The 15848-nt window shown below is 38.8% G+C and overlaps 2 protein-coding genes across 2 annotated transcripts; both read right to left on the minus strand.

Annotated features, from left to right (window-relative positions):
• Window positions 1-1424: 1424 nt before the first annotated feature.
• On the minus strand, window positions 1425-3717 carry LOC122822043 (myeloid-associated differentiation marker-like protein 2). The gene has a single exon (XM_044100400.1). It carries the CDS (start codon window positions 2998-3000, stop codon window positions 2089-2091), a length of 912 nt encoding a protein of 303 aa, XP_043956335.1. The 5' UTR covers window positions 3001-3717; the 3' UTR covers window positions 1425-2088.
• A 1355-nt stretch (window positions 3718-5072) lies between these two features.
• On the minus strand, window positions 5073-13385 carry notum1a (notum, palmitoleoyl-protein carboxylesterase a). Its single transcript, XM_044100410.1, has 11 exons — window positions 12799-13385; window positions 9850-9902; window positions 9643-9738; window positions 9289-9349; window positions 9147-9205; window positions 8955-9057; window positions 8681-8872; window positions 8485-8582; window positions 7272-7419; window positions 7136-7183; window positions 5073-7049 (listed from the first exon to the last, which is right to left on the minus strand). Exons 1-11 carry the CDS (start codon window positions 13137-13139, stop codon window positions 6746-6748), a joined length of 1503 nt encoding a protein of 500 aa, XP_043956345.1. The 5' UTR covers window positions 13140-13385; the 3' UTR covers window positions 5073-6745.
• Between the last annotated feature and the right edge of the window lie 2463 nt (window positions 13386-15848).

Here is a 15848-nt window from a genome sequence, read left to right on the forward strand (position 1 = left end):
ACCATACTGAAATTGATCAAATAAGTCGAGAGAATGGTATTTGCCGTGATTTCTCAGGCTCTGACAACACCAAACATGCCAAAAGTCACTTGTTCTGTTCTCAATGTGTGCTTCACACTGAAAAATCATTGGTTTTTTGCCACCTTCCTCCCTCCTTTCCCCATGTTATAATATAATATAATAATATTTGTAGTGGAGCAAGGCCATTGTTTGTCAAATTAAACATCCAATAACCTCAGGATCAAGAAGGTGCTGACTGTGGTTATAACTTGTACTCAGACAAAACAAGTACAATATCCAAAATTTGGAAGTTGTATTTTACAGTTTGTTTGTCAAGTTTGGGTAACAATAGACATAGATCCATCTTATTGTATAGCTTCTCCTGTTGGAATAAGAAACAAAAACAAAATAGACAAAAAAAATACCAAAAAGAATCCTGTTTGTGAAATTCTCTGCCATTGTTTGCACATGTGTCAATTCCACTGATTACCATTATCACAGCAAAAAACCTATTTGTACAGACAGGCTTTTAATTTAATTCGATGTTATTTTTTATGTGCTTTTCCTACATGTTTTGTGAAGCACTTTGTGAGTTTCATATGTGAAAGAAAGGTGCTAAGCAAAGACAATTTTACACACTTCTACTTACATACTTGCAAGAAAACCCCACCCCCAAAATATTCCTTTTGTGACCATGTAACAACACTGTTGGAAAGTAGAACATGCACAGAAATTAACAAGCAACATTATTATTAGTTTGTGTTGTTAACAGCCATTAGGTTACTCATATTAACCAGCAAGACCCACTGGTTTTCAAGCTTGGATATAAAGCAATGTTAAGTTTGATTTGATTTAATTTCTAAAACCAGATTATTGTCAGAGAGTGTAACACAGAAAAAGTTGTCAGTAGCATAATTTTCTTTTCAGCCACCTACGAATTAGCACGAATTGTACTGAGCATTTTCAGAATGTCCCCACTGAACTCTTTCAGCCCTCCCCCAGGTGCATCCTTTATTGGCAATAACTGGATGAATGAACTTTCCTTGAGTTTCTGGTGCTTAAATAAAACAATTAATTTACTAACATTTGTAAATACCGCTTCAGGATGAATAGCTGCACAATATTTTTGAAGATTTTCTGTCAAGCTAATAAGTTATGTCTTCAACAGGTGACTACAAAAGTCACATTTATAAAGTGGCTATAGATTACTTACAGCAGCTGCCACCAAAGTATTTATGTCAGTCTCTCTAAACAAAATCAGCAAAAAACATAAATGAAGGTTATGATAGGATAAACAAATGACAATCTAGCATGCTAAAATGCTTATAACAGAAAAATGAATACAATCTTTCAGAAATCAAGTTAAAAGTCAGCCTGAAAAATTTGCAACTTCTTCAGATAAAGAAAGAGATACAAAACTAAACTTCTGTGTTTGGGCATTTTATTGAACACTTGAAATATAAAAAATATATGGAAATAAAGAATGCCTGCGACAGACTGGCGACCTGTCCAGAGTGTACCCTTCCTCTCGCCTGGATCGTTAGCTGGAGATGGACACCAGCACCTCCCAACCCCACTAGGGACAAGAGTGTAAGAAAATGGATGGATGGATGGATGGATGAATAAAGAATGCCACATTCATTCAGTGATAAAACTGTAATGTAGATAGAAACAATTAAATACTCAGTTAGGTTACATCAGTTAGGTTTTAAAATGCATCAGACACATTTACATTTCAGTACTAAATTGCAATCCACCAATTATATAATGCAATAAGAAGAGGAAAAAAAAACATAAAGAGAAAATTCTTGAATACTAAAATCAATATCCAGTCTTGGTGCACACAGTAGACCTTACATATTAGACAAATCTCTAAGGTATATTTAACTTGTTGAAGTCTTTAAAACAATAAATAAGCTGCTAAGTCTAGATATGTACATTTATGGGACCAAATAGTGGCAAATGGAGAAAGCAACATGCTTAATACTGTCTAGTATTTTTAAGGTTTTTAGTATATAACACTATTAAACTATGGATCAAATATTCTTCACAGAAACTGGAGTAAAAGTTTGTTTTTGTTCTTGTTTTTCAGACAGCAGAGCTGGAGACAAATCGAATCCTCTGAGAGTAAACAAGGTCAATAAAATATAACACAAGGTTGACACAAGTGAAGACTGCTACAACCAGCTTACTGTCCCAGGAACATTCTCCCCGGGGGCAGTCCTCAGGACGAGAAGTGCTGCCGTACTTTTTATCAAAGCTGAAGATGGGCCAGATCAGTGCAGTACTGAGGTAGAGGATCACAGCAAAGAACGTGTAGACGACCACAAAGCGGTCAAATGGGAACTTCAGTGCAGCAGTTCTTCCGGACACTGTCACTATGATGACGATCACTGTTACAGAGAAACAGAGGCTGTACACCACCACGCAGTATTGGGTGGCTATATACTGGCTGTATTCGCTGTCATTAGCAAGAGCCCCAAAAATGATACAGGCCACAAATCCCTGGATCACCTTGAGCAGACCAGATACAGTGGCCATGTAGCCCACCACAGCTCCCGGTTTTGCTCTGGTCAAGAATACTTCCACTCCATATGGGAAACAGCAAACACTGGAACAGACGGTGACGGAAATGCGGTAGATTTGTTCTTCGTAGTTCTCTTCAGCGTGTTCTGTTTGGAGAAAGTATACTGGGTAGACCACAGAGGCAGTGATGTACATCAGTGTTGCTAACATGGCAAAGGCAACAGTGAAGTTGTCCCATGAAATTGGCATGCAGCTGTGGAGCCGCGTGATGTCCAGGGTGAAAACGACCAGTGTGACGGTGAAGCTGAAGCACCAAACAAACATACAGAAGGTCCCATAGTTTGCACCGTAGCCTGCATTGTGGGACACCAGGGCGATTATGGTACATCCAAGCACCAGCTGGCATATTCGGGCTGCACCCAAAGGTGACAGCACAGCGTCCTTGTTGAGGTAGTGTCCCCCATGTGGATCCATAACGTTGCTAGGCTTATGAAGTTCAGAAGTCTTCCTTTGGGATATTCTTGTTCTCAGTGTTGGTGTTCTTGCGGCCTACTCCCCTCTTTCACATGGACCTCACCCTTTCCTGGTTTGCTCCTAAAGATGACCACTAATTACAAATGTCTGAACTTGCTTTGTAATTAGAAAAGCTTGCTTGAGATCAAGTTACATTTACAGACAGATATGTGGAGGTTTCTCTGGAAGACTTCGGCAATCAGATTTTTAAAAAAATTTTGGAAAGTTTCAACTCATTAAACTGCATTCATCTTCAGTGCTGAAAACTCACTTAATAAGGCAATAAACAAGCCATTTTTTTTCCTTTTGTCATTATTGGTACATTAGAAGTCCATTAAAATATATTCTTTTCTTGCTTACTGTCTTCCTTTGTTGTTGTCCAATGTAAAAAGAAGTTTCTGTTCTCACGGAATTCCTTTAAGAGTCGTATCCAGATTTAGGTCTTCAGCAATAGCTATTTGTGATGAGAGGTGGACAAGTTGTTGTCTTGCCTATCAAGTCCAGTAAGCCTTTAATTGTCCATCAGATTCAATCTTGTTCTTCGGCTTGCTCTTCCAGTCTCCTTCAGCCTCTCTTGGATTTGGTTTTTTACTTTTCTCTACCTGAGCAGGCACATCCTGTTCCTCCCTGTCTGAGTGTCACTGTGCACTTGGTGGACTGCTAGGGGTGACTGTTTAAATCAAAAGTTTGTGAAGAGCCCAGACTCACCAGGCCTTTGCCAGCTCTATAAATAGGGGGTCTATATTCCACAGAGGGGCGGGAGGCTACATGTGGCTGGCAACCTGGGAGTCGTATTTCTGGAGAGGCTGACTCAGAGCTCCCTTCAGTATAACAGACTGGCATTTACATGGAGTGTAATGACAGGGAGGGAGGTTAAAAACGTCCATTAAAGACATAAATTACATATGAGTTGAGAGAGATGATTATACACGAGTGATAGCAAATTGAGTCTAAACACGTGAGAGGAAGGCGGCATTTCCAGAACAAAGCTTCAACATGTAGGATCAGTGTTCTTTTATTGTTGATTTATGAACCAAAGAATGGTTTTTACTGGGACAGCTACCCCAAAATCTTTTCATAGCTGTTGACGATTACCAATGCATCTTGATCCAATACAACTCTGCTATACAGACAATATTAAAAGATGATTGCTTAGAAAGCAGAATCTGGGACATTTTGCAACACCGACAAATTTCATACGTGAAAAAAATTCACATGCTGAAAACCCTGTTGTGGCTCTTTTAAGCCTGGTAAAAACAAGCCCTTTATCTTGCACTATTTGCTTTGTACAGAGGGTCAGGGATGTCAGCTGTTGAGAAACGATTGCTTCCTGGATGCGTGGACTGTGTGTAGGTTTTAAATTTTATTGAATTGCTAATGTTTGTTCATAATGTAAAATGCGCCAGTTCTATGCTAAGAAGCTTATTGCAAATTGCTTGTGCTTTAAACAGCCATCCTCCACTGCAAATACAGTTATATTATTAATTCAATATTTGGAAGAATGGCCAACATGGACTGAACCGCTTCAATCACTTCCTCTGCTGCCATTCTTAAAACAGCGCAGAAAATCAACGTCATCGTTTACAACTTCTCCTTCTATTCACTGATTGGCCCCATGGAAAATCTACTGGACACAATCAATGTCAAAGGGAGAAAACCCAGACTGTGCTGTAAGCGAGAATTATTTTTCGAGCGGTGCTGCACAGGAAGGCAATGGCCAAGTTAGGCTTTTTTGGGGGTTGCTCAAAACTGAAAAAATGCCTCAGGAAAAGCTTGTGGTCCAGACCAGCCTGGAAAATCTGGAATATTATGGTATTTTTGACCATTTCCAGTTCAATATATAGAAAAATATGTTACAAGCTTCTTACCTCTTTGTCCATCCCTCCATCCAAAGAAAACAGAGGGATTTGAGGATCCCAATTTTTTTTTGTTTCGTCTTCCTTCGAAGAAGTCAGAAAATAACTCTTCTAGCCTCTCTACAACTTGTTACCAGTGATCATTATAACATGTAAATAATAACAAGACTGCTCAGCAATGTTCACCGTATAGTATATGTAATGTCTTCCTTTTTGGGTGTGATACAAAGACATGCAATCAGCACAAAGCAAAGAACAGCAATGTATTTACAATTCACAAAGAATCACTTCTCTGTAAAAAAAAAAAAAAATAGCACTTATAAATATGATTTACATAACAAAATAAATATGTAAAAGATACCAATGTAGCTTGAGTTACTTTTTTGTTAAAAAATATGTTACAGAATAAAATTACAATTAGTAATACTTCTCCATTTTTCCGGTGTGATGAAAAATAGAGGTCCTTTACAAGCATATTTTATAAAGTCATCATTACATAGAAACAATGTCATTATATTAAAACGTGATCTCTATGATGAAATAAAAGAAGGGAGTTACAATGGTGAACACTTGCAAATAATCTATACAAATACTCATAAAATATACAATACACAACATTTGTCTCCCTTTAAATGTTCATTGTGCATTGAGTTTGATGACTGTTGAGCTGTAGGGAGTTGACCTGACATAAGTGTGTGTCCTGTGATGATGACACAGTCCGTACGAAAGAGGTATGGATGTAATGGCACTATAATACGTATGTGTAGCTGTTTCTGACATGTTTCCAGATCCACCTTAGCACCATTTCAGAGTATGATTAGCACTATAATATATTGTTATATCTTCAGCTGCAAAAATTCGCATGTCCAATTTCAACTAGGTGTAGACCAGTTCCAGGTATCAAGGTATATCAATATTTTATAAAATTATTGTTTCAAAATCATCAAAAGTTTTCATTATATGGTTCCTGCAGTTTAAGGTCATTTAAATGACATGCCGGGGTCGGTGGCATGTGGTTGAAGATTTCTCTGACTGTATGGAGATTGGAGAAAACCGATTGCTTGCAAAAATCACAGACAGTCATGCTGTGTAAATAAAAAGGAGCATCACCCATCACTTTTGTTAAAGGTGACATTGTTTTAACACTATAGTTGGCAACTCAAAAGCAGCATGATTGAAGGCAGCTGACTACAAGTTAGCCACCTGAGCAGATGCCTGAACTGATTAACCAGTCATTTATTTTTCAGGTTATCATACTGAAAAATCTCTTAACCCATGTCAGTGGTGTTCTATTATTTATAAAAAATATATTTCAATGGAAAATGGGAGAGGACATTAATCCTTTGGAACAGATTTCTCTAGAGTTACTGTGTGATTTTGCTTGGGTCAATGTATCAGTCAAAATAACTTCTACAAACAAATTTTATAGATATAGCTATGAAAACTGTAATAATGATAATGTTAAATCATTTTAGCACCAATCGAAATAAATGTTGCTTCCTGTTTTAATTGAGATGAATTTGATCATGATATACCCTTTTGCTGAAATGTGATCATATCGTAAAAGTCTCAATCAAGCTCATGCGAAATTCCAACTTTGTCTGCTTATTTTCATAATCATCGCAATATTTAGTGCAGATGCTATCTGACAACTTATTTTCATTTGGGTATCTTTAATACTAAAATAAAGGCAACTTACTTTCTTCTTACTTTTAAGAGCTTTACTGACTGTGCTTTTTTTATACCGTTTTACACTGTGCACTGAGCAGAGGTATCAGTTATGGGAGACAGGCCAGAAAGATCATCCAGTCCTGCTTAGTTCTAGCTTAAAACTGGATAATGTGTCCCTTTTAGCTGCCACTGCTCAGCATGCCAAGTAGTTTGCTCGGGTCCATGCCTTGCTGTTGGGCCATCTTCTGCACGTCAAACCCCATGTGCATGAGAAACTGCACAACGCTCATCTCTTGCCCTGTGAATTGGTCCCGAATGGTCGGGCAGGTGGGGTTGCAGTGCGGCCAGGGGCAGTTGTCAATCAGATGCACAGGACAAGCTTTGGGCGGTGGCTTGTTGTTCCTGCTGTCATGGAGGCTGCGGTCCCAGCAGTGAAGGGCTCGGGGCAGAGAGGTCCCTTTGACTTGCACGTCGATCCAGTAGCTGAATCACAACACAAGAGGGAGCTATTAGCTCACAGTAGAAAAACAATGCATGCGAAGTCCCTCAGGACGGTAAATTTCACTCACTTTCTGGTGATAACTTCATGTGATAAACATGCTGGAGCAAACATAGCCCTGAATAAAAGAAGACATGATAAATAATGAGTAAATAAATATATTTATTTTTAAATTCTCCTTCTAAATTGCAACAGTGCAGCCTTACGGGACATCTTTGAGTGTGTTCCTCAGCTCAATGCCTAGATTCTGGATGTAGCGCCACTGGCCTTCCTGCACAGGTTGACCTGTTAGCTGGATGTTGTCCACTGTCAACTGGGCCTCATCAAACAGCCACTGGACCACAAACACGGGACCTGCACAGAGATAAAAAAAAAAGAAAAGAAAAAGGCAAATTAATTTAAAATGTTGTAAACCTTAAAATAAATGTGGATACAGGCAATTTAGCATTATAAAAATAATCCAAACAGAGCCAGGCCATGTTTTGAACAGGTTGTCATTTTAGGACTGGCGTCCAGAGAATCCATCAAGCCACAGACCTTCTTTTTATCTTATTAATGAATCCCCTTTTGCTTTTACATTTATTTAGCATTGTTTGTATTTTGCATTGGATTAAATGCAGCCTCACTGCACTCAGGCAAGAAAAGCTAAGTTTATTGTTACGTTCACCAGAAAGCATGGAATAAAGTTTCTATAATTGATCATTTCGCCACTTTGCAAATGTGTGCCTTTGCAGCGTAGGTAGAAATTAAACTGTCTACCACAAGACGTCTATATTTATCAGGCATAATTTTATACCCACCAGAGATGATTTATAGCTGCCTTTTAACTGAGGAGTTAAAGTAACTTCACATATTCTGTATATTGTAGTAATGTAGCTCCAATTAATAATACATACCAGTCGGCAGTTAGTCAGTTACTTTGGTTTGGTCTGAGGTCATCATTGGATATATTTCATAAGTGAAGTGTGAAGTGGAAAAAGCCATTGTGAGGGTCACAATTAAATGTGAGTTTTCTATGATTATTTGTCTGAACAATTGGTAATAATAAAAAAACTTAAATACAAAGAGGAATAAACTGATACTCTTTTTTTTTGTTTATGGGTAGGAAGCAATATGTTTATGACTTCACAATAGAAGAAGAAAAGGACATAATTACATAGCATACACACTCTGTGGAAAGTACTAAAAATTGTTACTAACTGATGCTCTTATGATCAGAAATGTTCTGCTAGCTTAGATAAACGATACAACCGTCAATACAGCTTTGAATTATAACTGCTGTAAAAAAAAACTGAACTGATGCTGGGAAGAAAAGTTTGTATGTGACATATAGTAACTGAATTTATCTGCATGTCCTCTGCTTCTTCCAGTTGTATTGGTCTAACTAGGCCAGTAGAGGGCCCCACATGATAAACTCACTTTTAATTGATGGGAAGACTCTGTATCCAAAGAAACAATTCCACTCCTCTCCTTCATGGCTTTGCCTGCACCTATCAGGCACCACACTTCCCCAGTACCTTACAGGAAATTCAACAAAACAACGTAAGCAAACATGTTGTCAGTTGCAAAACAATCAAATATGAGATGAATTTTTGATTTTATATTTATCCCCTACGTGATTCCTCTCTTGATAGTCTCTGTGGGCGTGCAACCGATTGTATCCACACAGTCCGTGCAGTGGTACTGCTTGTTGTCCAGGAACCAACCCGAATCGGACAGGCCTCGCACCTGTATCCCAGCGTAGCCCAGCCCCTCTAGGAGCTCAGCTACACGATCCACATTCAGAAGAACCCCTGTGCCACCAGCACTGCAAACGTCAACAATTCACATTTGTATCAGCAAGAATACAGCAAAGCTACACTGATATGTAAGAATTTCAAATTAAATACCTGCTTCCTGCTAACAGAAGTACCCTGGCATTGTCTAAACCTTTGCCCAGAAGATTTTTTACAACTTCCTGGATAATCAGGGAACCCATGAAAGCATATCCATCTGAACAAAACAGTAAGAAGAGGTTTAAAATAGCAATTCCTTAAGGATGAATACATTGTCCTGACTGAGAGGACTTTATAATTTCTTACTCTGCTCTGTCTTAGCCGTAACACCGCTCCACACGTCACTGGAGCAGTAGGGAATGAACCTGCACAAATGATGCAAAGTTAAAACTGGCAGTAGGAAATTCAGTGAAGTAGTCACTGAGCATAGAAACAGCAGTCAACTTACACCATGTTTGCGTTCCACCAGTGAGGGTTTTCCTCAGGCAGTGGAGACAGGATCCCCGTGCCTGCAGAGACAGATGTATCATTAGCCATCCTGGCTCCCCCCCAATCCCCAGACACATCCTCCTCTTACTCATCATCATTACCAAATGGATTATAGTCATTACACTGCAATGACAGAGAAAGGAATCTATGCTTTCTTAGCAGTGGGCGCCAGGTAACTATTCCGAAGCATCTCATGACTGGATGCAAGGTCTTAATAACACTGTAAATGGGTGCATGTCATATCCGATCTCATTTCGTTGCAAATAAGTCAAGGCAGCTTCTACTTTGCACACTGCGGTGCAAACAAACTGACCTCTTTTAGTTTGGGGCCACTTGGAAGAGCTCATAAACCGTCTCATGGTCTCGTATCGGCTGTCGCAGTTCTCCTTGTTAAAGCAGTACCAGCCGCCTGGAAAATAATACGTGAAATGGGACGCATCACAAATCAGTTCTCTCATCAACTAATTTCTAATTTGATTTGGAGATGGATTTAGAAGTGAGAAGTTGGTTAGATACACACCTTCAAGGAATATCAACCAGCGTCTGCTGCCCCGAGACTCTTTCAGGTAGTACCTGTGGGAAAATAAAACTCAGAATGAATTGCATGTCTGCGTAAAAATCAAACAAACAATGTAACAACTCACTTTTAATTTTATATAAACATTTCTCTAATATGTTCTGTCTGATACAGATAGAAACCTGCAAGGTAACACGCTAAATGCTCTTTCACCAGCATAAAACAGAACAAATGTGACTTCATTGCTTTAATACAAACAAAATGTCCTTTCACTTCATTTGATTTTTATCTGTGAAAACTGACAGAAAACAGCAACAGTGGAGAACAATGAGCTTATGTGTGATTTCTGCTCTGATGCGACGCTTGAACGGGAGATAAACATCACACCAACCCCTATCCCAGGTTATACCATCATTTCTCAATGTAGAGCTCATCATTTTCTGTCTTTCCCACAGTGTGGATATAAGTTGAGAAAAAATTTTTTAAGAGAAATTAAGAATTGTCAAGATTCAAGTGCAATTTGAGGCATAGAAAAAAAAGAATGGAAAGTAGTATTTTCTCCAAACAACAACTACAGAACAACTTAATTAATGGTGGGACATTCAAGGACAGAGCATGGCTATGATTTTTGGACGTACTTGTTAAAAACATACAATTATTTTATTGAAAATGATCTAACCTGCTATGTTAAGAAGAAGCTTCTCAACTGGGTTTCATTTTTTTCTATTCTTTCAACTTCGCCAATGACTCAACTCAAGAGACTGCCAAAAGACATTTCAATGACTTTAAAGAGGACAGACTTGACTTGAACCTTCCAGCTGCCTGTTCAGACCACTGAATCACACTTTTTGGCTTCAGATGATGCTTAATGCAACTATTCCCAGCTAGAGTCAGCGAAGCAATTTCCGAACAACAAAGCATTTATTGGAGAATTCTTGGGAAGGTTAACAAGCTTCGCTATGAAGGTGTCATGTTGACCCACTCACACTAAACAAGTGTGATTCTGGGAGGTGAATTACAACACCATTCTTGAACGATTAACTTTAAGCGTTTAATCTTTGGATGGGTGTAGCTGTGATTAATAGCTCTCAGGAAAATGGTGTTTATGTGAATGAAAGGCCATCTGCCAATACCATGCTGGGTCTCCAAAGTGCTCAGAATCTTACAGTGAAAGCAGCCTGCTGTTACCACATGCCACTTTGAGATCGAACAGGAATCAGACTGGATTCTAAATCCATAGGTACATAAAATTTAGTCAAGGTTGATCCATGTCTAAACTCTTCGAGGATGGGTTTTCATGAACTAAAACCAACTGGAATGAATACGTATGGGAGCAGAAGACACATTTAGTTCATTGTATCTTTTTTTATTACCCTTTTTAACTTTTATTTTTTATTATCCTCCAAACACCCTCTTTGGTGCTATTGCAGATGCTGATATTTTTGGTTAATTCAAGCCATCTACCTCAGGACGCTTCCTTCTGCTATATGCCTCAATTCATACAAACCGGGGAGATTTTGGGTTGATCTGGGGTCAAAATATATCATAATTACTGGAGCAAGCAGAGATTACAACTAAAACAGGTTTTTGAAAAATAAAATGTACCTAAATTGAATTATTCATTAGATGTGAGAATTTATGTGATTATTCAACTTCAAATTCCCTAAAAACGTCAAATGAAAGCTTAAGTACAGCATAGTTTATATTGATTAGAAAAGGAAGTTAGGAAGGACAAAATGTCAATCCACAGGGACAAATTGGGGAAAGGTTGAATGGTAGAATCTCACTTGTATTACCTGTCTGATTGTTTTTTTTTTTGCCTTTTTAAGTTACAAGATGAATATTTCGATTCGCCCCTTTTTAAAGAGCAGATCTCACCTGAGGCAGCCAGACCTACCATGTTTTTTTATGTTGCCAGAACAGGACACACTTAAAGGTAATTTATATAACAAAGAAAACTGCAAATAATAACTTGATGATATGTTTACAGTATATTTTATCTCAGATTTCCATTATGTGCAGATTGTATAATCTAAAAACCGCCACAAACACACATGCTATTTTTGTGATTAAATTGATGCACAAGCACATATATTTTCATGAATATGAAAATATTCATGAATATTGAATATTTAGCTTTCAGTTGCAGAATAAACCAGAACACTTCTGAAACATCCCAACTTCACTGTTTGGGTCCCGACCTCAAACATTCTCTGTCAGAAAGTGACGTGCATGCAATAGGCAGGGGTTCTGCAAACTTACACCGAAGCTTTCTGCAGAGCAAATCCTGCATTCTAATTTGAAGCAAAGGAAATGAAGCATGGACCATGTGGCTCCCCGCAAATTTCACGCTCCGCTGACGCAAAGCAGCTGTCCAGATCCTACCTTATCCTGACTGAGCCTCAGCTTTTGTACTTTTGTACTCTTTACACACGTTCGCCAATCGTGTTTATCAACCGAGGTTGCAACGTCGTTAGCGTCGCAAGATTAATCAGTCAAGAGGAGGAGGGGGGAGACAAAACGGAACTATTTTTTAAGTCCATATGTTCAGTGTAAACGTAGCCAAAGGAAGGATATCAAGTGTCAGGGTTGGTTAGCCAAAAAACAAACCCTTAACACTTCAACCACATTTAGACATCTTAAACATTTCAACGGAAAAGCTTTTTACGGCTCACGTTCATAAATAACTTCACTTTTCTAAGTATAGCCTATATGTAAAATAAAAAGCGAAAATAAGAATCAATTTTAGTTTTTAATTTGGGAAAGAAACTTGATCAAGTTCCGAAAGTTAACTTTTGGAAAAGCACTTTCTTTCTCAGGTCAGATGCGACTGACTGCAGGTGACCAGGAGCAGAGGAAGCCCCGGTGAGGCAGAACAACAGCAGCTCCGGTGACCCTGAACCTAAATTTGACCACATAGGTGTCTGCGCTCTACTGTGAATTGCTACATACCCGGCGGGACTCCCGTCGTTGCAGGTGACTGACGTATTCACCAGAAAGTTCAGCTTCATGTCGTGGTCAAGCTTCTGTGCCGAGCACGGGTACAAGGACTGCGCGAGGTTCTTCACCTGCGTCATGAAGTTATCCATGTTCTCCTCCACTGCGGTGAAGTCCAGAGGGAAGCTCTCCGTGGTATCGCCCCTGTCCGCCCGGTGCGTGGGAGGAGGCGGCGAGCGGCGAGGCTGCGGGTTGCGGCCGCCCCGGAACCTCCGTGCGCACAGAGCACCGGACTGCATCAGCACCAGCAGAAACAGTACCAGGAGCAGTGATGGGACCATTCTGACGGCTTTCATGTCAGATGTTTCAACAGATACAACACAGACGGAGCGACGCGCGCAACTTTTCTGAGTAAATAAATGGCTATCACGCACTGATTCGACTGAGTTTATCAAGCTCCTAAGATGTCAAATTTAAAATAACCTAAGAGCAAAAAGTCCTGAGACCAACAAGTCATCCACTAAACTTTCTGGACCTGATGCAAACCCTCTGAGACAGCGGTCAAAAGTCTGTTTTACAAGACGGACTGGAGTGCCTTTGGATCAAGCACACAAGCTTGAACAACAACATTTGTGCCATGCTCTTGTATTTTATTCAAACTTTCCCCCCATGTGCGTCCACCCAGCCAATCGCTGGTGCGGGGGGAGGACTTAGGGCACGATCAAGCGTGGCAGACTAGCCCCACTTTTTTTTTTTTTTTTTTTTATTTAAACAGGAAAAAATGTCGATGCGTTGGTTCTTTTGATCCGCAATGTTTTATTTGATGTGGTAGCTTTTACTGGCCTTGAAATGCCCATTTCCCATCCTACCGCAAATTTATGAAGTGAGAATACACTCAAAGAAAAACAACTGAGAAAGACCTACTGCTATTTTTGTGGCAAAAAGAGATCATTTAAGAAAAAAAAATAAATAAATAAAAAATAATAAAAAAAATTTTTTTATATATATATATATATATATATATATATATATAAATAATTATCATCATCATCATTATTATTATTATTATTATCATCGAATTTGCACTTGTTATTTATCTACTGTATTTGTTTATGTTTATATTCTGTTGATTCTATTTCTGAGTTGCTCACATTTCGTAAAGGAAAGGACACTTCTGTTTTTTCATTCAGACTGGGCCTCTGAAGATCAAAGCAGCCATCACTCTTTCTTCCCCTGTTTGCGTCCTTCCTCCCACTTCAGTCCTTCCCAAACTTTCCTGCTGTACTGTATATTTTAAGTGGAGCAGAGCATCCTGATGGGAAGCCGGCTTTTTAACACAGGAATGCCTGGTTATGGTTGAGGTGAGCTTCCAGGGAACAGCTTTCCTCTTGTCAATGACACCTTTGGGTCAAAGCGTATAACTTAAGAGGCTTACATGATCATTTTCTACAAAATAAAAAGTCATCCAAAAAGGGCAGGCACACGGCAACCAAGAATATGGCTAAAACTTTTTCGAGAGGGATGTGGTTATATTGCAAATGTTGAATTCTAGCATCACTGCAAAAAAAAAAAAAAAAAAAAAAAAAGAGGCAAAAGTAAAGATTAATCCTTTGAGGAGGGGGAAATCAGAAATGTCATCTGAGGACAGTTGCTTGGAGACCTAACAAACCAGCACCCAGAGATTTAAAAGCACTTGGCTGCTTGTAATAAACTTGTAATTTGAATACTGAAGTTCTTGCAGCATTCGACTAGATGTTGAACTTATTTTTCTTTATGTTCAATTAGCTCTACAAGGGTGAGCATCAACTCTCCCATTTCTTCAAACAACTGTGTCACCTAGGGAGGTGGACACTGATGGTGCCATTCTCTAGTCAGTCAGTATTTTACCCAAGGGAGTTTAATTGCACTAATACTGACATACAATAGTGCCTTCATATTTTAGTGGGATGACTCTAAAAGCTCTTTTTGTTCAATAAAAGTACAACTTAATATTAGTTTTCAGGACAACTTTGCACAACTTTCAGTTCCTTCCTGATAACATTATTGATGATAAAATAACTTTCACTTTATGTTTAGAGATCTTTCACAACACAAGACCATGACAAAACATAAAATCTGAATGAAAAGCTGTAAGCAACCTTGAGCAGCCTTTGCTCAAGGTTGGTCAGTGGCCTAATCCAGGGCTCCGCACCACTCTTCAGTAAGATCAATCTCTGTCTCTTAATAGGCACACTTAGCCTGTAAGTTGTGTTCCTTGCAAGACTTTAAAAATGGATTCAATCATGAATCATGTCTGATGTGAAGGGAAAAAAAACTTAGGTGCCTCATTCATTGAAGCCAACTTCCTGATTGGTTTTGCAGGATTGGCATGGACAAACAAATAAAGCTGATTATTTCCAAGCGGAAATAATCAGTTACAATAATGTCATCAGAAAAAGTGTGACTCTAATATGATTAACAATTAAAGAGGATCTTTCAATTGGACATTTCATTTCACTTTCTCAGTGGCCAGGACGAAAACCATGTTAGCAAACTACAACACAAATGTTGAGTATGTTTGTTTAGCAAGAGAAACTTTTGTGGTGCTCAAATCTTATATGTGGGAGACATGGCAACCTAAGACATTCTAAAGGATGCCGTGGATCTAATTTGCAACCCTGGCCATTTGGCCTGGAGTTTGACATTTAATTATGCTCCATTAAATATGCTTTGGATGTTCTATGTGTGATTTGGAGCCACATTTTAACGCAGCATATTTCAAAATCTGCCATGCTTCCATGCCTACACACATAGCCACACCCTCCAGTGAAAAGTCATAGTTCTTAATCCTGAGCAACTTCAACTATAGCTGCAGTTAGAATGCCTCAACCAGTAAAACATGTCACTTCCTGTTCTCAGTAGGAGGAGCTTGCTCGCCTGTTTTAAAGAGTGATGCCACGTTGAAATTTTGATGTCACTCACATCTTATTGACATCATACCACTTTTATTAAACGTTTCTGTTTGATACATCTGATACATTAAAATACATAGAAGAGGCCAGTTAAAATATAACTTCTGTAAAATG

The sequence above is a fragment of the Gambusia affinis genome, linkage group LG19 (assembly GCF_019740435.1).
Source record: "Gambusia affinis linkage group LG19, SWU_Gaff_1.0, whole genome shotgun sequence".
In the NCBI taxonomy this organism is placed as follows: domain Eukaryota; kingdom Metazoa; phylum Chordata; class Actinopteri; order Cyprinodontiformes; family Poeciliidae; genus Gambusia; species Gambusia affinis.

Bases quoted from the DNA above. Each gene is read 5' to 3' on its own strand.
- LOC122822043 (XM_044100400.1), bottom strand. From the start codon at position 3,000: ATGGATCCACATGGGGGACACTACCTCAACAAGGACGCTGTGCTGTCA.
- notum1a (XM_044100410.1), bottom strand. From the start codon at position 13,139: ATGAAAGCCGTCAGAATGGTCCCATCACTGCTCCTGGTACTGTTTCTG. The intron at 9,058-9,146 runs GTAAGAAATTAT...TGTTTTGTTCAG, and splicing joins TACGGCTAAGACAGAGCAGA to ATGGATATGCTTTCATGGGT. The intron at 8,583-8,680 runs GTAGGGGATAAA...ATTTCCTGTAAG, and splicing joins ACTATCAAGAGAGGAATCAC to GTACTGGGGAAGTGTGGTGC.